Source organism: Hemicordylus capensis, chromosome 7 (genome assembly GCF_027244095.1).
Source record: "Hemicordylus capensis ecotype Gifberg chromosome 7, rHemCap1.1.pri, whole genome shotgun sequence".
In the NCBI taxonomy this organism is placed as follows: Eukaryota; Metazoa; Chordata; class Lepidosauria; order Squamata; family Cordylidae; genus Hemicordylus; species Hemicordylus capensis.
Window position 1 is genome coordinate 37,108,106 of NC_069663.1, and position 21,789 is coordinate 37,129,894.

General features: G+C 47.5%; 1 protein-coding gene across 8 annotated transcripts in view; it reads left to right on the forward strand.

Annotated features, from left to right (window-relative positions):
* The window catches only part of DLGAP3 (DLG associated protein 3), a 278,302-nt gene that overhangs the window by 234,833 nt on the left and 21,680 nt on the right, over window positions 1-21,789 (forward strand). For 6 of the 8 annotated variants that reach the window (XM_053268037.1, XM_053268042.1, XM_053268043.1 and 3 more), the window contains 4 exons: window positions 11,284-11,489; window positions 13,148-13,262; window positions 16,640-16,883; window positions 17,505-17,845. In XM_053268037.1, the coding sequence (XP_053124012.1) occupies window positions 11,284-11,489; window positions 13,148-13,262; window positions 16,640-16,883; window positions 17,505-17,845 (906 nt within the window). The remainder of the gene's footprint in view (window positions 1-11,283; window positions 11,490-13,147; window positions 13,263-16,639; window positions 16,884-17,504; window positions 17,846-21,789) is intronic. The other 2 variants (XM_053268041.1, XM_053268044.1) reach the window with 1 other exon arrangement.

A 21,789-nucleotide genomic window follows, 5' to 3' on the forward strand; every position in this document is an offset into this window, starting at 1 on the left:
ACATCTTTTTATTCCGCCCAAAACTCATGTCTCTGGGCTGTTCACAACAAAGCAAACAAAAACAAAAAGGTTAAAACATTAGTTAAAATAAATAACAGGAAAATTAAAACATTAGTGAAAACAAAATAAATGATACAGAAAAAGTTAAAACATTACAACAATTTAAATTTTAAAACAACATTTTAAAACAATGTTAAAACTATTAAAACAATATTTTATTAAAAGCCTGGGTGAAGAGGTGCGTCTTTAAAGACTTTTTAAATGTTGTCAGAGATGGGGAGGCTCTTATTTCAGCAGAGAGTGTGTTCCAAAGCTTTGGGGCAGCAGTGGAGAAGGCCCATCCCCGAGTAGCCGCCAGACGAGCCAGTGGCAACTTCAGACAGACCCCTCCTGACAATCTCAATGGGCAGTTGGGTTCATGATGATGAAGAAGATGATATCTTAAATACCCAGGGCCCAAGCCATTTAGGGCTTTATAGGTAATAACCAGCAACTTGTATTTTGCCTGGAAACTTATCGGCTATTCGGCAGCCAGTGTAGATCTTTCAATATGGGGGTAATATGCTCCCTTCGTGTTGTCCCAGAGACCAATCTGGCTGCCACATTCTGTACCAATTGTAGTTTCCAGACTACACACGAAGGCAGCCCCACACAGAGTGCATTGCAGTAATCCAGTCTGGAGGTTACCAGCATATGTACCACTGTTCTGAGGTCATTTATCTCAGGAAACGGACGCAGCTGGTGTATCAGCCCAAGCTGATAGAAGGCACTTCTGGCCACTGCACTGCCTCAACCTGGGACACCAGGGAGAGGCTTTGATCCAGAAGCACCCCCAGACTTTGTACATGTTCCTTCCGGGGAATTGTAGCCCCCATCCAGAACAGGCAGATCAAACTCATCTCCCAAGTTTCGACCCTACACAATGAGTACTTAGCAATAGCAATAGCAATAGCACTTACATTTATATACCGCTTTATAGCCGGAGCTCTCTAAGCGGTTTACAATGATTTTTAGCATATTGCCCCCAACATTCTGGGTACTCATTTTACCGACCTCAGAAGGATGGAAGGCTGAGTCAACCTTGAGCCCCTGGTCAGGATCGAACTTGTAACCTTCTGGTTACAGGGCGGCAGTTTTACCACTGCGCCACCAGGGGCTCACTTCTGTCTTATCTGGATTCAGCCTCGGTTTGTTATCCCTCATCCAGCCCATCACTGCCTCCAGGCAGGCATTTAGGGAGGTTACCCCCTCTCCCCGTGCTATTGACATGGAGAAATAGGTTCGGGTGTCATCAGCATACTGATAGCACCCTGCACCAAATCTCCTGATGATCTGTCCAAGCAGTTTCATGTAGATGTTAAACAACATCAGAGATAATACAGTGCCCTGAGGGTCACCATACAAAAGTTCAGATTTTGAAGAAGAGCAGTCTCCAAGGGACACCATCTGGAACCTGCCTGAGAGGTAGGAGTGGAACCACTGCAAACCACCTCTCACTCCCACTCCCTCAGATGCTCCAGAAGGATACTACTGTGTGGTCGATAGTATTGAAAGCCACCGAGCAGTCCACAAGGACCAACAGAGTCACACTTCCTCTGTCAATTCCCAATTGGAGATCATCCATAAGGCTGACCAAGGCAGTCTCCACCCCATAGCCCGCCCAAAAGCCAGTTTGAAATGGGTGTAGATAATCAGTTTCCTCCAAGACTATCTGGAGCTGGGAGGCCACCACCTTCTCAATTACTTTGCTCAGCCAATAAAAAACAATAAAAATCAATACAATTTAAAAAGTTAAAAGACCAAGCTAAAACCACACTTGAAGTTGCCAGTTTTAGAAGTTTCAAATTAAAAGATATAAACTGCTAAAAACTAAGAAACCTGTTAGATATAGCAGTGGATAAAAAAATTAAAAGCGTCTTTTAAAAGATGTGTCTTCAATTGTTCCTTAAATACACTGAGGGAGGAAGGATGACCAAGCTCTTCTGGGAGGGTATTCCAAAGCCTAGAGGCCACGACCGACAAGGTCCTGTCTCTTGTCCCTGACAGCCAGATCTCCGTTAGTGGCAGGGCCTTGAGTAGGGCCTGAGATCTGGAGTCCTTCTCTATGAAAACTCATACAGGTGCTCATGGTTAGGTTTGACAGCATCACCAGGACAGGATGATTCAATGTTCAGCTTTCCTATTTCTGTTTGTCTTTTTAATGGTTGTTGTTGGGGTTTGTTTGTTGTTGTTTGCTGTTTTCTGGTTTTTACTGTTTCACTGATTTGAAAGTTTTAGATGTCACTTTTATCAAATTTTATTGTATTTTAACTTTTGTAAACAACCTTGAGATGCATTATGAAAGGTGGTATAAAAACTGAATGAACAATCAATCAATCAATCAATCAATCAATCTAAATAAATAAATAAACATCATCCAGGCACAGAGCTCCTCCCCACCCAATGGTGGGGGGCGGGGGGGGAGAAATCAGGTCTGTAGATGTGGCCAGTGCCCACCCTCCAGCCTTGGATTTAAGGCTCCAGTGACATGTACTAGCTGCTGACAACACAGACGGAAACTGCTCCTCCTGCCCAAGGAAGCCACATCTCCCACAGCCTGCATGGATTTCCAGCCCAGCCCTCCCACTGGATCTGAAATGGCCCTTCTCTGCTCCCCACCGTGACCCAGAGAGCCCCTCACCCCACACACCGTATCTCCGGGCATTTAACCCTTGGAGGCCTGCCCAGCCAACCAGCTCCACAAAGGGAGTTGTTCCTTTCCAATTAAAAACTAATTAACGCTTCTCATGCTGGCTCTCGGATTCTCCCGGGGGGAAGGAGAACGTGAATGACATTGTGTTCGATTGACTATCCAGAATGGGGGAACAAGAGGGGGTGCGGGAAGGGAATTCTCCGCCTATCCATTCCCCGGGGTTTGCAACCCAGTCCTTCGCCACTCACCACAGCAGGGACGGGAGAGGGGAGAGATCAGGGTGGCAAATGCCCCCTGATGTTGCCTCTGAGAGGGAGACAACGGAGCAACCATCCCCACTCCGGCCTCTTCCTCCTATCCAGCTGTTTCCCTCTCCTGCTGATCGCCCAAGGGATGCCAGCCCATCACTGGAAGCTAGTAAGGGCACCATCAGGGCAATCAGATGCCAACCAGCCGGCTCCACTGCTCTGGCCATGGGTGGGATTTGGCCGGGCCTCGCCTGCCGGGGGAGCTGTGAGGTGGGGACTCCTACGTGTGGTGATGGGTGGTTTCTGCTCAAAGAAGTCCCATCTCTGTGCCTTAGAGAGGATGGACTGCAGCCGGGAGGGAAAGGCAACCAGTCGGTATGGGGAGTCAGCAAAAGGCTTTCGCAGATGTGGGGCAGGACTGGAGCTCCCTCTAGAGGCCAACCACTTTCCAGGTCTGATCAGTTGGGTTAGTGTGTCTGGAACTCAACAGCTTCCAGGTGGCTGAGGATCAAAAGCCCAGCTCTCGGTGCCTCTTGCCCAAGACTTATATGATCAGCTGGGCACAAGATCTCGGTAAATCCATACATTTTTATATACGGGGTTGTGTATGGAAATATGGTGATGATTTTTGACTCTGTTTTAACCAAAGGGCCAGGTTACATGTGGCATGAAAGATTTGTTATCAGATTTTATTTTATTTTTAGATTTCATGTAGTGGGGAGGGTGGGAATTGTATCACAGGGTGTTAATGCTTCATTGCCATCTCCCCAATTTAAATGCCTCTCCCTGGAACTATCAGCTACCAAGCAGGGCTGGGAGCGGAGGAGAGATTTCTCTGCCTTTCTCCACTTTCAGTGGCTATAGGATGGAGCTGTAGCTCAGTGGGAGAGCATCTGCTTTGCATGCAGAAGGTCCCAGTTTCAATCCCTGGCAGCATCTCCAGGTAGGGCTGGCAAAGGCTCTTGCCTGAAACCTTAGAGAAGTCACTCCCCGTCAGTGTAGAGGTTCCTATGTAACTGGAGCTCTTGAGAGCAGGAAAATGGCACAGAGAAGAAAGGGTTAGCCCAATTTCCCCCCAGCACCCCAGCCCTATTACAATGCCCCTCTCCAGCTCCTCATGGCTGCTTTTAAGTCTTAACAAAGGTTAGGAGATCTAATCACAGATCTCTTACGTCTCATGTAGTTGGTCCCTAAAAGAAAATTATCTTAAGTACATGTTGAGATACTACTCCAGAAAAAAAATAGCTTTATAAAGTAATTGGTTGGTATATAGAATTCTCTGGAAAGGAAATACCAAAGTGTAAAAGGCAGATAATACCTGCTAGTTGATTCAGAAAACAAATTGCTATCCTGCAAGAATTAATGAATTATGTTGCAGGGGTGGGGGGAGAGCCAGAACAACAACAAAAAGTGATAAATTTGCAGAAACTAGATGTGTTACTGTTTTTGTTAATTATTGGGGAAATAAGGCATGGTTATCAACTAAGCTCATGTATGCATCTAATTTATTGTTGTATTAAGAATGTACAAAAATGAATGACTACTGGGTATTGGCACATATTCTTTATGTATTTCATAAAACTTAATTTTAAAAAGAAAACTGTCAATAAAAACTTAGCCAAACCTATCATGGAAAAAGACAAATAAGATCACATTTTGGAATATTTATCAAGTTGTCTTATGGTGCAGTGCTCTTCTGTTATCCAGAGAGAGAAAAGGTTGCCCTAGTTAGACCATTGGACTGAGCTAGTCAAGTGATTGTTCTTTTTTTTTTTTTCCTTTTTCACTCATGATACACTTTTAATGCATATTTTAAGAAGTGTTCAATTTATTTTGCAATCCAGTACTATAGCTGGGAAAACAAATAGTTTAGAAATCAAATAGCAATATAAAAAGATGACTTAAGCCTATAACTGTAGAATTACTGCTTGAGAGTGGTTTTTACAGATGCTTAACTAACAAGCAGAAGGTTGCCAGTTCAATTCCCCGCTGGTACTATATCGGGCAGCAGCGATATAGGAAGATGCTGAAAGATGCATCACCTCATACTTCGTGGGAGATGGCAATGGTGAACCCCTCCTGTATTCTACCAAAGACAACCACAGGGCTTTGTGGGTGCCAGCAGTCGAAATCGACTTGACAGCACACTTTACCTTTACCTTTATGTGTTTCAGTTAGATCAGAAAAATATTTCATCAACTAGCTCCATATTGAAAGAGAGACAATGAGGCTGTTCTTATTCTCAGCCTAACCCAGGTAGGGACGCTTGGCCTGGGTTAGGCTGCATGTGAGAACTGCCGGGATCAGGCCTAATCCAGGTCGGGCAGTGTTGCATAGCCCCGCTTTCAAACCCGGCCGTTAGCTGAGGTTAAGGAAGCAAGTACTCCCTTAACCTGAGCTAACTGCTTGTGTGTTTGCTGGGGCTATGTTTAGCCCCAGCAGACACAGAGACTGGTGCCTAGAGTGCCCATTTCCTGGGGGAATCCCCGAATTCATCATGTGTGTCATACAGTGTATTGTGGGATTCATGGAGGCCTAAGATGAATCTGCCCTGCTCTGCACTGCACACAGGTTGGTAGGTTGTGTGAATGGCCCCCTTTTCTGCTAGGTTTCATCTCACCTTCTTGATCCACCCAGTCTTCCCTAATATAAAGATTTCTCTTTTAAAACCATGAATGCATCTCCCTTTACCAACTTCTGAAATATTTTGGGGCTGTTCACACAACCGAAAACTGGGTAGGACAAGTGACTTGTCCTACCCAGTTTCTGGATGTGTGAACAGCCTCGTTCTCATCTCTGTTGCTATTTTGCTTGGAGGAGGCTATGCCTTGGGAGATTCCATCATTCTTCTGCTTACTTATAGGATGTTCTGATGCTGCCGGTTTCTCCCCTCAACCTCCATTCCTTTTCCCCTTTTTATTGACTTCATGGCCTAAATCACTGGTAGACGACTCTTTTGATTGCAGCATTCTCCCACTTGCCACCAACTGCTCTTACTGGTTATTCTGAGTGGACTCTGAGGAGCACCCCAAAAGTCAGGGCAAAATTGCACACGCATGTACATCCCTTGATGTGTCATCATCCCTTGATGTCTGGCAGCTGAGTGTGTGGTCGGAGTTCACTGAAAATGATGGTGCCGTGCAAATTCAATCTGTGGTGGTAGATTCAGGGCTGTCTGGAGGGTGGCTAGGGGTGCAGATGCCCAGGGGCCCCATGATCACAGGGGCCCCATACTGCAGCACAGCAACAGAGACTTTTCCAGCTCTGCCAGAGTTGGAACAATATTGATGCATTGGGGGTGGGGGGTGGGCACAAGCTAGAGACAGTCCTGGTAGCTAAACATTGTCAAGATGGGCTGGCATAAGCTTTAAAAAAAAACACACCACCAAACTAAAACAGTGATCCATCATAGGGGGCCGCACAAACTATTCTCACTCTGGGTCCTGTAAAAGCTAGCAATGACCCCAGTTGGATGGCTCATCAGTCACAAGTCATCCTTTGATGGTGACAAGCATGCAAGTATGACCCAGCCCTTAGAGAAGTGGTTCCCAACCTGCACTCCTCCAGATGTTGCTGCCTGGCACATGTGACCCATGCCATCAGCCCCCTCCCCACTTGATGCCCTAGGCTGCTGCCTAGTGGGTGGACCATCCCTGGGTGTAGGCATCTCTGTATGTAGAGCAGGGCTGCTCAACTTCAGCCCTCCTGCAGATGTTGGCCTACAATTCCCATAATCCCTGGATATTGGCCACTGTGGCTGGGGATTATGGGATTATGGGAGCTGTAGTCCAAAAACAGCTGGGGGGCCTAAACTGAGCAGGCCTGGAGTCAGGGTTCCCAACCCTGGGTCTCCAGATGTTGTTCTACAACTCCAATCATTCCTCGCCACAATGGCCAAAAGCCATCTTAGAGGCTATCTTGACAAAGATGGAACTCCAACTTCAGCAGCATGTACCCAAAGCATTCCTTGATTTTTAGTTTTCCCCATCGAGCCTTTTAGGGAGATAATTTCTTTAGCAATTTCATCATATTCCTTTCATGGCTTTTGGACAGAAAGTGATGGTGTGAAAACAAAGAGTTGGAAAATCTTCTCAACTCCCTTTGAGGAAAGCCAGCTGCGTTGCTTTGATCCTTATCATCTGGTTATTACAGCATTCCCCCCAAAAACAATAGTTTGTTTCTGTTTCTAGTTAACATTTCCTGCACAGATTCATTTCTTTCTTTCTTTTCTGTTTACTTCCACTAATCTAGTCATCTTTCGGTCTGTTCCAGAATAGGTTTGTTGTGGTTATGTTGAAGCCGGGCTGCATTTGCTCATGGTCATCCCCTGTTACCTCTTCCTCTCCCTTTGTCGTTGTGTATGTAGAAATGTGGGCCCCATTTGCACGTAACAGGAAACCGGAGTCGAAGGAGCCTGAAGCTGACTCTGATATGTCCAAATTCATGAAACCCCAGGCCCGTCACGAGAGCGACCCTAGGGATTCCCTTCCCAAACTCCAGTTTGAAACCTCGGGCTGTAATGAGTTTCACTGCTGCAACCTGAGTTTTGTTGCCACTTGTGTTACATCTGAATGCTGAACTGCAGGTTGCATTCACTGTAGCTGGAGTTGAGAGAGGAAGCTCCTCCCTCTCTCCAGCTGTGATTGGCTGTCGGGGCTGTTTTTCATGCCAGAAGGAAGCCTGCACAAATTCGGACATACAAGAAAGTCAACCTCAGGCTCCTTTGACTCCGGTTTCCCGTTATGTGCAAATGGGGCCCACATTTCAACGTACGAGAAGATAAAGGGAGAGGAAGAGGTAACAGGGGGTGGCCATGAGTAAATGCAGCCCAGCTTCAACATAACCACAACCAACTCATTTTTAAATTCATTTTATGGCCTACTGCCTCTATTCAGATTTGTCTCACTTTTCCTTCCACAATAGCAAATTAGAATGAAAAATCTCTGTTTCTTCAGCTGCTGTGGCCAATAAACCCATCAGTTTCTTTATCTAAAAAGTGCTGCTTTTTAGATAAAGAAAACAGGCAAAGAATTTTGGGTAGACTTTGAAAGAGAAGAAACTTTTCAGACGTAATCAATTCCCCCTGCGAATATTTTTCAATAAAAAGAGCAGCACTAGTTTTGAGTTTTTGCAAGCCGATAAAACACGGCCATCTCCAGAGGAGAAGCTGCTTTTACAGAAGTGAGAGAATGAGCCACAGAAAAAGAAGCAGCATGTGACCAAGAGACAGCTTTAGCTAGACTTGGCCGATTAGCATCCCAATTTGCATCTTTATGGCCTGTAGACACGTCCACACCACACACTTAAACCACGTTAACTATTAGAGCTTCCCTGGAAGGAATCGGGGAATTGCGATTCTATGCAGGGCCTTAAGTCCTCATCTTTCAACCTTACATGAGATGACAGTCACTGAGACTTCCTGAGGGGAAACCTCAGCAGTTCTGCTGGCTCAATTGCAGTTGTAAGATTGTACCATAGACAAAAGAACAGCCCAGCTGGATCAGGCCCAAGGCCTATCTAGTCCAGCAACCTGATTCCCACAGTGGCCCACCAGATGCCTCTGAGAAGCCCACAGGCAAGAGGTGAGAGCATGGCCTCTCTCCTGCTGTTGCTACCTGGCAACTGGTATTCAGAGGCATCATGCCTCTGAGGCTATAGGTGGTCTATAGCCCTCAGACTAGTAGCCATTGATAGACCTGTCCCCCATGAATTTGTCTCAGCCCCTTTTAAAGCCATCCAATCTAGTGGCCATCACCACATCCCATGGCAGAGAATTCCATATATTGATTATGTGTGGTGTGAAGAAGTCCTCCTTTTTGTTGGCCCTAGATTTCCTGGTCTTCAGTTTTATGGGCTGACCCTGGTTCCAGTGTTATGAGAGAGGGAGAGAAACGTCTCTCTGTCCACTCTCCACTCCATGCATAATTTATGCATCTCTACCATGCCTCCCTGTAGCCGTCTCTTTTCCATACTAAAGAGCCCCAGATGCGGTAGCCTTTCCTCATCAGGAAGGTGCTCCAGGCCCCTGATAATCTTGACAGAATCTGAGCTTGTGCTCAGATCAGACCTGGTGCAGAACCAGAATCCACCCTTCCATGAGGCAAAGTGAGGCAGTGGCCTTAAGTGGTGGATTCCTGGGGCACCAGCAGGGCAGCTCTTCAGAATTATTGACCTTTGCAGAGCTTGCAAGAACCACGAGGAGAGACGCTGCTGGCAAACTTCCCTCCACCCCACCATCAGTGCCACTTTCAAAGCTTGCAAGGGGCAGCTTTGGAAGGGATCTGGCCCTCTGCAGGGATGCGGGGCAAGGCAGGATTTTGGCCACCACCATGCAGAACCACCATTTATTTTAGCTAAGGTATATTTAACTGATCTGAATTGGTGCCACAGAGGATTTGTGGCACCGAAGACTTGCTGAATCTCACCATATTGTGGTTTGTTTGGTCCAAATCCTCCTTCCCTCCATTCTGTAGGCTTTTTGCGTATTCTGTGAGGGAGCTTTGTGAGACCAAAGCTGCTGAAGCAGATTAAACCACAGTTGTGGATGCAGACATCACACAAGACCATGGCCTGGTGCGCACAATCATTTGAAGCTAGGTTTAATATGGGTTACCAATATTAATGTGATTGTATGAACCCACACCAAGGTAATGAACCTATTCCTACGATCACTAGAAAGCGGGCTAAGGGAGCCTAGCCTGCTTTCTAGTGATCGTCGGAACCTCCGGGCTCCCAGGCAAGCCCGGTGGTTCTGTGGTGGCTAGCCCACCTAATTCCCCCTCCCCTTCAATGAGGTTAATGGAGCAAGCTCTCCATTAACCTAGTTTTTTTATCGTGTGCCACAGCAGTGCATGGCAACACATGAGTTGACCCCCAACCAGGAGGCAACAACAAGCCTCCCAGCCTTGGGGGTCCCCCCAGAATGCCATGCACACTCGCACTCAGCATCCTGGGACTTCCGGGAGGGTGGCCCCCGATCCCTGCAGCCCCCACTGTCTCCGTGATGGAGCCAGTAGTCGTGTGGGCTGCCAATCCTGCCACCCTGGGCTTCACAACTGATCATCTGTGGGGAGAGCGGGCTTGACCCATTCTCCCCGCCAAACCCTCCCAGGCTCTACACACCGCTCGTGTGTAGAGCCTCAGTATGTGACTCAAGGTGAATCTAGGATTCCCACCATGGCATGCGTCCACACAATCACATGAATGTCAGTAACCCACGTTAAACTAAGATTTAAATGATTGCATGAATGAGGCCCGTGGTTAGGACAAACTAACCAACTTCAAACGTTGAGTTCAGATCATGGTTTAACTGACGAAATCAAACTACAATTTGATTGGTTCATTGGTGTTTGTTCGTACAAACTAGCCAGAGTTAGATGAAATAAACCATGATTCTACATGATAGGGCTGCTCTCACAAATCTAAACAGGGTTGGAGGAGTGACCAGCCAGGGTAGGAGAGCCTTGTGGACTCCTGTTTAATGGCCAGGTATCTGCAAAGATCAAGGTAGGAAGAGGGTAAAGTTATTGTGTGGGAACCAGGAGCTCGGTAGGACAGCTTTTCATCCACCCTTTAAAAAATGCTTGGGACAGAATGTGGATTGGCCGCACCCATCAAAGCCCACTCCCAGGGGTATGACATGGAGAGAGTGACATAGTGACTCTCCCCTCCTCCTCCCCCTAACACTTTTTAACGTGTAGTAGGGGCTTTAAACTGGACCCAAACTGGTTCAGATGGTTCGGCTCAACCTTGGACCGGACCAGGTTCAGTTTGAGGTTGAGCTTTGGAGCTGAGCTGGTTTGAGTGTGAGCCGGCTCGATTTTGAGCGGGGGTAGTGGCTAGAGTGTTGGATCATAACTGGGGAGACCCAAGTTCAAATCCCCATTCACCCATGAAAATGATGACCATGTACGACATTCTGGGCCATGGAGGAAAAGCTGGATATAAAATAAAATAAAATAAAATTGTGTGATTTGTAATGGTCACAAATCAGGTCTGAATAAGATGGGAGTTAACATCGTTATTGCAAATCAGGACTGAATAAGATAGGAGGGCAACAAGGAAAATTTTGCAAATTCTGGCAATGATGATGACCAGATTCTAGATTTTAAAAGGATAGCAATCAGAGTTGGAACAATTAGAATGGAAGCAACTTCCATAATGTTCTCAAACCTCCAGGTTCATCCATGGAGGGGCTTCCTTAAATCCAAACTAGGATCTACCATGGAACTTTCTACAAACCTGAAAGTACACCTGCGTGTGTGTGTGTGTGCGCGCGCGCGTGCGCACGCGCATGTGTGTGTGTGCGCCCCCCATACTACCCAAAGCCTCTGCTTTTCCCAGGTGCCACAAGATGACTGGGGAGGCTATCCAGCATCAGGGAAGGATGGTGAGATCCCCTGTCGACGGATGCGGAGTGGCAGCTACATCAAAGCCATGGGAGACGACGACAGTGGGGATTCTGATACCAGCACCAAAGTGTCGCCCAAGGGGGTGACCCGACGTGATGCGTACCGCCGTTCCTCCAGCGTTGATCAGGCCAGAACAAAGTAAGACATTAAGAAAGCATGAGAGTGTTCTCCCGAGCTGACAAGAAGAAGGATCCAGGAAGAGGATCAGAAAGGAGCCGATGTCATTTTGAAGTGGGTGGTGGACTAGAAGTAGGGTCTCCTTTACTGGTATCTACGGCCAAAGTAACCCCAGAGCTACCACTCACAGGTGGTTCATGAATCAGGCCCACAGTTTTGGGCAGTTGGTATCATTTCAGGTGACCAGGGGTGCACCAAGATGATTTGGGCACCCGGACCACCTGGATCCCCCAGCCACGAGCCCCCCCCCCCCCCAGTGCGTGAGGACCTCCTTTGGGGGGCCCGCCCCACCAAACCTCCGGTGGTTTTTTAAAAAACTTTTTTTCTTTACTGAGGGGTGCTTGCAGAGGAGAGCGGAGCAGTCCTCCTCCTGCTTGCTACGCTTGCAACAATCCCTACACTGCGTGGGCACGCCTTGCACTTTGTTAAAGCCACTGGCCGGAATGGATGCGGCCAGCGTTCCTCCGGTCTCTCCGCCACCAGGGGAGAGGGGAGAAGGGAGAAGGACTGCTTCGCTGCTCCCCCCCTTGCAGGCACCCCTTAGCCACAGTGAGGGGGAGAAGTTTTTTAAAAACAAACCGGAGGTTTGGTGGGGTGCGTGCGGGGTGGCTTCCGAGGCCCCTGGGCCATTTGGAGTTCCCCCCCGGACCTTGGAGGACCGGACCGGGTCTCCAAGGTCCAGGGGTTAGTGCGCCCCTGCAAGTGACAAATACTTATATTGATTTTTGGCAATGTCTACCCCGCTAGAGATGGAAAATAGATAATGACACTGTTGTGCTTACAGCTTTCTCTGTGTTATCAACGATTAGGGTAACATAGTCATTTTTGCACAGGGGAAAAGTTTAGGGTCAGCTTAAGGTAACAATGAACAAATTGTAGTAGTATTCTCTCCATAAAGCAATCTTTGGAGAACATTCCTGCCAATGTTCATTTCCATTCCTCTGACACCATCAATAAAATTTACAGTGGTTTTTGTGTTTTTAAAACCTTTAAGGGCTTTTAAGACACCATTGCAAATCTGTCCACTGCTGGCCCCATGGCCAAGACAACAAAAGCACTGCTAATGAAGAAAAGAGGCACCTTTTAAAAGTGGTGATTCTCTTTATTTAACAGGTTGGGGAGCCACTGACCTTATCCACCCCCAGCACAACATCCCTCCAGGTACTGCTGCTGGTGTCTCTTTTTATGTTTCTTGTTTAGATTGTGAGCCTTTTGGGGACAGAGAGCCATTTTATTCATTTGTTTGTTTATATCTACATAGAGAACTTCCATTGAAAAGCAGTGTATAAATATTTGTCGTATTCCTATTCGTGATAACACCCTGAAAACTGAAAATCTTGCAATGCTCCCACGTGTTTTCCATCTCTAGTGGCGTAGAACTGGTCAAAAATCACAATGTGCATTCATGGTCCCTCCCAGTCGGCTCTTGTACCACATGGCCACCTATTTCTCTGCCCTTTTAAAATCGCGCTCTACACCATGCTGATGATTTGGTCATCTGGGGCGGGGAGGAGTTTTGTCCGGTATAATCAAAGGGTGTAATCAATTTCCATTTGTTCTGCTCTTGTCTCTTTGGGTTTTGTTCAGAAACTTCTCTTCCCCACTGTCTCTCTCATTAGGTTTGCAAGTAGGCACTATTCTGACTCATATATCTGTAACTGTCCCAGCTGCTGCACTTCACCCCGAATCCGGCCACGGGGACAGGGGTACGGACGTTCCTTCACCACCGGTCAGGTGAGGTTCTTCAGCTGCTGAATTGCAGAATGGGGGTGGGGCAGAAGAAGTGGGCGGGGGGGGAGAATGGCAACAATAAAAATGGAGCTGACAGCAGAATCAATCAGGCCATGTCTGCTCAAATGGAAGGCATCCTCATCACAACCACAAACTATGGCAAAGCAGAAGGAATTGGGGAAATGACCAGGTTCCCTGGAGTTTGCTTGCATGAAGAGTTTGTTTGCTTTCTGTGCCCCTAAGGGCATGTCATTTGCTGAGCTCTTGCAAGAGGCGCACTACAGAAGGATGGCTGCCATTTCTCCTTCCTTCTTCCAGGAACTGCTTGATTAAGAAATGTCCAAGGCAAGGGGGGGGGGAACACGATTCTATCTTCCATATGTATCTTGGAACAATGTCAGCTGCTGCTGCTGCCTTGAGCTAAGAAATGTCTAGAATAACCTGTTAGGGATGTGCAAAAAATCAGTTTGCCCGATTCAGTTTGAATCCAGGCCGGATTCGAATCGGACCAGGCATGTTCGATTTTGACACTCCTTGAACAGGGCCCAGTTTGTTTCAAATCAGAGCCAGTTCAAGCCTAGTTCGAGTGCAGGCGGTTGTTCAATTTTTAGTTTTATAAAGTGATTTACTGCCCAGCGAGGGCTGTGGTGGCCTTTGAGGGGGTGCTGTGGTGGCCACGGGGGGGGGGTGTCTCTGGTGTCTCTCTTTCCCCCTCCCAGCCCCCCCTGGTCTCCCACGTGCACATGTGCATGGCACTGAAAATGGCCACCACACACTTACAGCGGCCCAAAACGGACCTGAAATGGGCCAGCCCAGCCCATGGGAGACTGGAAGGAGGCCAGTGGGGGAGGTCCTCGCCAGGCAGTAAGTCATTTTTTAAAAACTAAAAACTGAACATTCCCCCACTGGGCCCGAACCGGCCCGGGACCGGTTCGGTTCGAGGTCGAACCACTCAAACCAAATTTTCTAGTGTGAATCGCTTCTAATTAGAACCGGTTCACACAGCCCTATAACATGTAGCCCCTTATTTCTGGTAACAAATTCAAAAGTCGCATTTGCATGGCCGGGTCATGCCGTAGTGGCTGGTCCTCGTGAACCGGGGAGGGGGGCGCCCAAGGAGACAACACAGGAGACTCCTCTCTCTCCTGCCCTGCACTCCCTGCAGACTCCTCTGTGTCAGGTAGAGCTCCGCAGTGAACTGTGCAGCTCTACCTGGCAAATGGCCAGCCTGCAGGCAGCGTGGGAGAAAGAGGAGCAGCCTCAGCTGTCCCCTTGGGCACCCCTCTGGTTGAAAGGGGCAGATAAGGAGGAGCTACTACTGGGGGAATGGCGCAATTAAGGAAGTTGCTCTTCCTATAAATCTCTGTGGTGCAAATCCTCTTTGGTGCAAGTCCCCTAACTTTCTGGTTTTGTTCCCCACTCAAAATGGTTACATTCCTTTTGATACCAGAAGTGGCAACCAGTCTGCATTGAGACAGTCTTCTTGGCTGTGACTCTTTGTCTGGATGCTTGGCCACTTCACCTAGACTTTGAGGTTCTTAGGTTGTCCCTGTCTCTCTGTGCATTGCTTTTTTTCTGACAGGAACATAAGATGCAGAAGGTTCCTAGTTCCCTCCCTGGCAGCATCTCCAAGATAGGGCTTAGAGAGAGACTTGCCTGCAATCTTGGAGAAGCCGCTACCAGTCTGTGTAGACAACACTGAGCTAGATGGACCAATGGTCTGACTCAGTTTATGACAGCTTCCTAAGCTGCCTTCTACTGAGTCAGACCCTTGGTTCATCTAGATCAGTATTGTCTACACAGACTGGCAGCGGCTTCTCCAAAGCTGCAGGGAGGAGTCTCTCTCAGCGATATCTTGGAGATGCTGTCAGGGAGGGAACTTGGAACCTTCTGCATGCAAGCATGCAGGTGCTCTTCCCATCCCTTAAGGGGTCTTGTGGTGCTCACACATAGTCTCCCATCCAAATGCAAAACAGGGCAGACCCTGCTTAGCAAAGGGGACAGTTCCTGCTTTCTACCACAGAGCCAGCTCATGCCTGCATGCCTTCCACTGGAGCACAGACATGCTCACCCTTGCTCACGTCTCCTGTACTGACCACATCAAGTTTTTTGCTCTTAGAATAGAATATCAAGAGACTCAGCAGCCAAGCTTAGGATTGTTGAAGGTCCCTTGGTACTGAAATCTCGACAAGGCAGAGAGCAGGGAAACAAGACGAGAGGCACCAGACCTGGCTGACCAGAGTTGGTGGTGGGCATGGTTCTTTCAAGGTTTTTTTGGCACGACTCACTTCTGCATCATGGCAACATGCCGAGGTGTGGCCCAGGTTTGGGGTGAAGCTGCTTCCTACCAAGTCAGACCTTTGGTCCATCTAGCTCAGGATTGTCTACACTGACTGGCAGCAGCTCTCCAGAGTTTCAGGCCTGGAGATAACTGGGAACTGAACCTGAGGCATTCATCATGCAAAGCTTGTGCTTTACTTCTGCGGTAGATCAGTTTCCCTCTCTTCAGGATTCGATGAGAGCAGGGAGAGCAGGTATGTTGTCAACAGAGCCAGCATCAAGTCAGACACTGGCCATTTTTCTCCCCCACTACCCCCATCTCTTAATGGAAGCCTTCTCTGTGAGGATCCATTAAGACTGGTACACTGCATTGTTTTGAAAAAAGATGGATTACTGGAAAAGATGGAACCCCCAAAGGCACTTGGTCAAGGTTCCCAGGAACCTGGAGCTGGCCCTGGGGTTCCAGGACAGGATTGTTAGACTCTGAACAGACAAGAGGGGAAATATGTCTTCACACAGTGTGCCGTTAGCTTATGGAACTCCATGCCACAGGATGTGGCGGTGGGCACTAGCTTAGGTGACCTTAAACATGAATTTTAGACCATTTCTTTGAGGATGTGGACTATTGCCAGCTCTCAGCTGTGAGATCTACATAAAGTTTAAATAAGCATCCATAGAATCAAAGCCACAACAGAACTGCCTTCTTGAGCTATTGAAGGAAAGTGAAATAGCCTATAGCTTAATAAAGAAAAGGGACTGCGCATTGCTACAAAGGCGCACTTGGCTCTCGGTTGCACCCCCCGTCTTGCAGTACAGAAGAGCAGCCAGCGGGTGAACGTGGCAGGTGGGGCAGGTGGGTACGGTGGGTGCAGCAAGCACGGTGAGTGGGCAGCACACGGAGGTGCCCCCAGGTATAATTTGGAGGCCCCTAGGCATAATTTGGAGGGCCCACAGAGGGCCCCCCCATGGTGCTGAGGATCGGACTTCGTCTCGGACGTCCGGTCCAAAAAGCTCCTTGAAACAGCTGCTTGGCCTTGGTGCATGGGCCTGAGCCCAATTCATCCTCCTCTCCACCCCTCCATTTTCTTCTCCCTTCTCAGATCAACGATGACCTTAACCACCAGTTTGAAGCTGTGTGCGAATCGGTTTTTGGTGAGGTGGAGTCGCAAGCTGTGGAAGCCTTGGACCTGCCCGGATGCTTCCGCATGCGCAGCCATAGCTACCTGAGGGCTATTCAAGCTGGTTGCTCCCAGGATGACGATTGCCTCTCTCTCTTCACCATGGCAACAACCTCCCACCAGCCTGGCCAACCCCTCACCAGCAGCATCCTCAAGCCAAGCACCTGTAAGTACCACCCTGATTCCCCTGGGGCGCACTCTCACGGATGTTCTAAGGGAAAGGAGTGACCAGGCAAAGTCCTTTAAACATCCTTTAATTCCTTGAGCTTGTCAATAAACTGTGAGACTTTTCACACAACTGAAAACTGGGAAGACAAATGTCTTACCCAAGTTTGGGAGTGCCCAGTTTTTGGTTGTGTGGGAGCAACCAATTGGGTAGGACGAAGGAGAAGTGATTGTGTGGGAGACAGGAGCTGGCTAGGACAGTGCCATCCAACCCAACTTTCATACCCAGCAGTTGACCAAGGTAGGAGGAAGAGCTGCCCTACCCAGCCCCTGCCTGCCTCACAATCACTTCTCCCTCCTCCCATCCAATTGTTTGCTCCCACACAACCAAAAATTGGGAGCACGCACAATTCCCCACCCTCGGTAGGACACTTGTCCTACCCAGTTTTCAGTTGTGTGAACAGGCTCTGTGTAACTGCATCCAAAACCAGGCAGGGGTGTGTATGGGGTGTGTGTATGTGTATCACTATACATGACATCACAGTTCCAGTCCAATAGTATCGACTTCTCATTTCACTTACTCGTTTCTCTTTCCTTTCCTTCTCTCTCGTTCCCCATGTAGCCTTCAGCTACAGGAAAGCTCCGCCTCCTCTCCCTTCAGGAATCAAAGCCAAGCCCCTCATTTCCGTCACTACGCAAAGCAGCACTGAGTCCACCCACGACAGCTTCCTGCCCAGAGAAGTCAACAGAAGCCCATCATGGTCCAAAGAGGCCACCAAGCGCTGCAATTCCACCGAGAGCTTGGAGAGCACCAAGATCACCGCCATGTCCTTAGACCTGCCTTCCATCCAACCCAGGACTTCCCCCAAACCCTCCACCCTCATCATCAGGACAATTCCAGGGAGGGAGGAGCTGAGAAGTTTGGCACGTCAGCGGAAATGGCGCCCATCTATTGGAGTTCAGGTGCGTGCTGGCAAGGTCTGAATTCTCAGGGAGCTGAGTCAGAAGTCTTGATATGGGTGGAGGGCAAAGTCCATTGGTTGCCCATCATATCAGAAGCATGGTCAATGGTTTGTGCTTCTTCTGGCTTGGCTTGGCCAACTCCAAGCATTTGTGGAGAATGTGCTGCAGAATTCTCTGTGATAAGGACTCCCAACCTGGGGATGATGGGAGTTGTAGTCCGCAACATCTGGGGACCCAAGATTAACAAGGACATTGTTAAGTTTCAGGATATAGTCACAGTTCATGCAGGAGCAAATATCTTTCCCCAGCCCAAGATGGCCAACACTGAGCCATCCTTGAGTAGGTTGGTTGCATACATACCTTCCAGGATTCATGAGGGCTAGATTGGGGCTATAGTTGTGTTTGCATCTACATCACATCCCACTGCAAATTGTATCTTGTTGTATTCTTACTGAAAACCCTGTGCTGTTTACTGTCTTGTGGTTTATGGTAGCAAAACATGATGTTATGATTGCTATCATGGGATATGCAGCTTTCGTTAAGACTGGAAGACCTTGTGATGGCTTTCCATAGAGAAAGCCAAAATTTAGTGAGCAATCGAGGCAGTTGCAATAGTCATGACATTTTTGCTAGTTCTGTCCTCCTGAGCATAGAAAGAATTGGATAGACTGTCCTTTTCCAAAGATGGCATTCTTTATACTTAATACTAGAGAGAGTGGAATCCAAATATCTTTCTCAGATCATGCTGGCAACAGAAAAGGTCTGAAGAGGTAAATTCCAATCATCTCCACCTACAAATGGAAATCCAATTGTTTCCTGATACATTTCATGATTCTTGCAAACAAAGATGCCAGGTTTTCACTCTAACAGCAAATACATTGCAAAAAAAAAAAAAAATTGGTCCACACAGATACCTGGTTGATGCTCGTTCTGCTGGTTCTCCCTTTTTTACTAATCTTAATTTTCATTCATCTCATAAATTTGCATTTCTTTCACTTGCTATTAGCCCATACTTCATTAGCAAGCCGCTCTCTTGTCAGTTGGAATCAGCCCAGGTGCTACAGAGAGAGGTTAAATGAAGTTCAGACATGTGTATCCAAGTGGTTCAGATGAGGGGGCAGGCTGGCAGAAAGGAAATGTCTGATCCAACTTCATGGTGCACAGTTGCTTGTTTGACAAGGTCAAGCATTTTGTGAGCGAGAGCTCCAGCTCTTAACGAATCACTCCAAGCTGACGCAACATGAATCAATTAAGCCACAGCCACCGTTCTCCCAAGGTACAGCTAGAAGGCAACATATTCCATGGAGGACACCAATATTTTGCATCTGGTTGAGAGAGTTCAAACTTCCTTGTTTATAATTTCCGCTCCAGTCGTCAGTAGGAGCTTGCTTGAACATTAGATTCACAGCTCCTGCTAATTGGGCAAAAAAGGCACCTTGGAAAATGGCCGTTTTCTGTATATTAAGCAGGGGGAGAGCAATTGGCACCATTCAGCTTCAGCATCTCTCCAGCGGCGGTTGCTAGGGTCTCTCCTGGGTTTCCTTTTTAGCTTGTGAGCCCTTTGCGGACAGGGAACTATTTTCTGCTTCTATGTAATCTGCTTTGAGACCTTTCATTGTTGTTGAAAAGCAGTATATATATTGTTGTAAGACCCTGGGAAACCCAGATACTAATCCTCACTCAGCTATGACACTTATTGGCTGACTAACCTACCTACCTACCTACTCCCCAGTCCCCCTCCCTCCCTTGCTCTCCCCCTCCCTCCCTTGCTCTCCCTCTCCCTCCCTTCCTCTCCCCCTCCCTCCATTGCTCTCCCCTCCCTCCCCCTCATTCATTCATTCATCCATTTAATCATTCTTTTTTTTTTTTACTGAGGTCATTCACACAATCAAAAACTGTGTTCTACCCAGGTTTTGGAAATGTGTGTGCTCCCAATTTTCAGTTGTGTGAAAGCAAGGTGGGAGGAAAACCTGGGTAGACGTGATTGGGTGGTAGCAAGGTGGGAGGAAAACCTGGGTAGACATGATTGAGTGGAAATAAGGTGGGAGAAAACCTGGGTTGACGTGATTGGGTGGAAGCAAGGTGGGAGGAAAACCTGGGTAGACGTGATTGTATGGAAGCAAGGTAGGAGGAAAAGTTACCCAGGTTTTCCTCCTACCTTGCTTCCACCCAATCACTTCTATCCAGGTTTTCCTCTTACCACACAATTGGAAATTGGGAGCATGCACAGCCCCCAGTCCCGAGTAGAACACAGTTTTGGATTGTGTGAATGACCTCACTATATTATTAAGATATATAATATGGAATCACATCTCAATCTTCAACCATTATTAACATAAAACAAATATGATAGTAATCATACTATTCAGAAAAGCATTAAATATTAATTTCTATATTATATTAAGGCTTCCAGTAATCCACAAAGGGCTGTCACTCAGTAGAAAAGTTAGGTTTATTCTGTCTGCCATCACGCAAACAAATGCTGTCAATATAGTTAACTGTGCTATTTGCCACACTTTATCAATCCATTCTTTTATAGTAGGAAATGTTGCATTCCTCTTGCTTGTGGCAAAAACCGTTTTGCTCTCTTTCAGCCTAACTTGCCTTGCAGGGTTGTTGTGAAAATGAAATGGGTGGGGGAGAATCATCACTTTTTCTCATTACACACATCATTTGTTATCATTAATAAAACCCACTCCTCTTATGTAGTTAGACTGGATCGGTTCCCATTTGTGACTCCTGAGGATGTGGACAAGTGGCTTGGGGTGGGACAGCTTACTACCTGTTCTCTTGACCCTTGTCCACCATGACTGCTTTCATCTGGTGGGGAGGCTATTAGAGATGGCCTTGTTAACATCCTAAATACATCTTTGAGGATGGGCAAGGTGCCCCTTTGTCTCAAGGAAGCAATTATAAGGCCACCTTTGAAGAAGCCTACATTCGATCCCCCAGAGCTAAGCAATTATAGGGCAGTCTCTAACCTTTAATGGTTGGGCAAGGTGATTGAGAGGGTGGTGGCCTCCCAGCTCCAGGCAATCTTGGAGAAAAGAGATTATCTTGACCTATTTCAAACTGGCTTTTAGGTGAGCTATGGGGCGGAGAGTGCCTTGGTCGGCCTGATGAATGATCTCCAATTGAAAATTGACAGAGGGAGTGTGATTCTGCTGGTCTCTTGGGATCTCTTGGCAGGTTTCGATACCATTGTCCATGATATCCTTCTAGATTGTCTGTGGTGGTTGGGAGTGGGAAGCACTGTTTTGCAGTGGTTCCACTCCTATCTCTCAGGGAGATTTCAGATGGTATCACTTGGAGACTATTCCTTCTCTAACAGGGAAGTAACAGGAACAGTATGGGCCCAGTCTCACAGGGCCCATACTGTCTCCTGTGCTTTTTAATATCTACATGAAACTACTGGGGGAGAGTAGTGATGTGATAGGGGCAGATCTCCTTGCACAAGGCCCTTGTATCTTGAGGAGAAAAATTTAGTGTCTGTGTCTGGAACTCAGCTGTGAAATGTAGAAGGCACAGGACAGCCATCTTGCTTGCGAGTAAGTGGCTTGTATGAAGCATTCTCTCTCCCTCTCATCTCTGCTGGGCTCCTTGTTGTGGTTGTTTTGGTGATATAATTAGCGGCATCACATTATCAGTGTTCTGTGTGGTGAAGAAAGCAGGTGTCAAGGAGGAAAAGCTTGCCAGTAAATCCTGGCTGCATGCAGGACAAATTTCAGGGTTAGTTCTCAAGCAGAAGACTGGAAAAACCTGGAGGGAAGACCAGTGGGATTCCCAGATGAGGGGAGAGAGATGGATCACGCTTCCCTAGAAGGACAACTAAGAGAAAAGGAAGGTAAACCAGGGGATAGACAGACAGTACTGACCATAGCAGCTGAGGTACTGAGGAGGAGGACAATTTGGGGACTGCGCTTCAAGATCAGAGAGCAATTTAA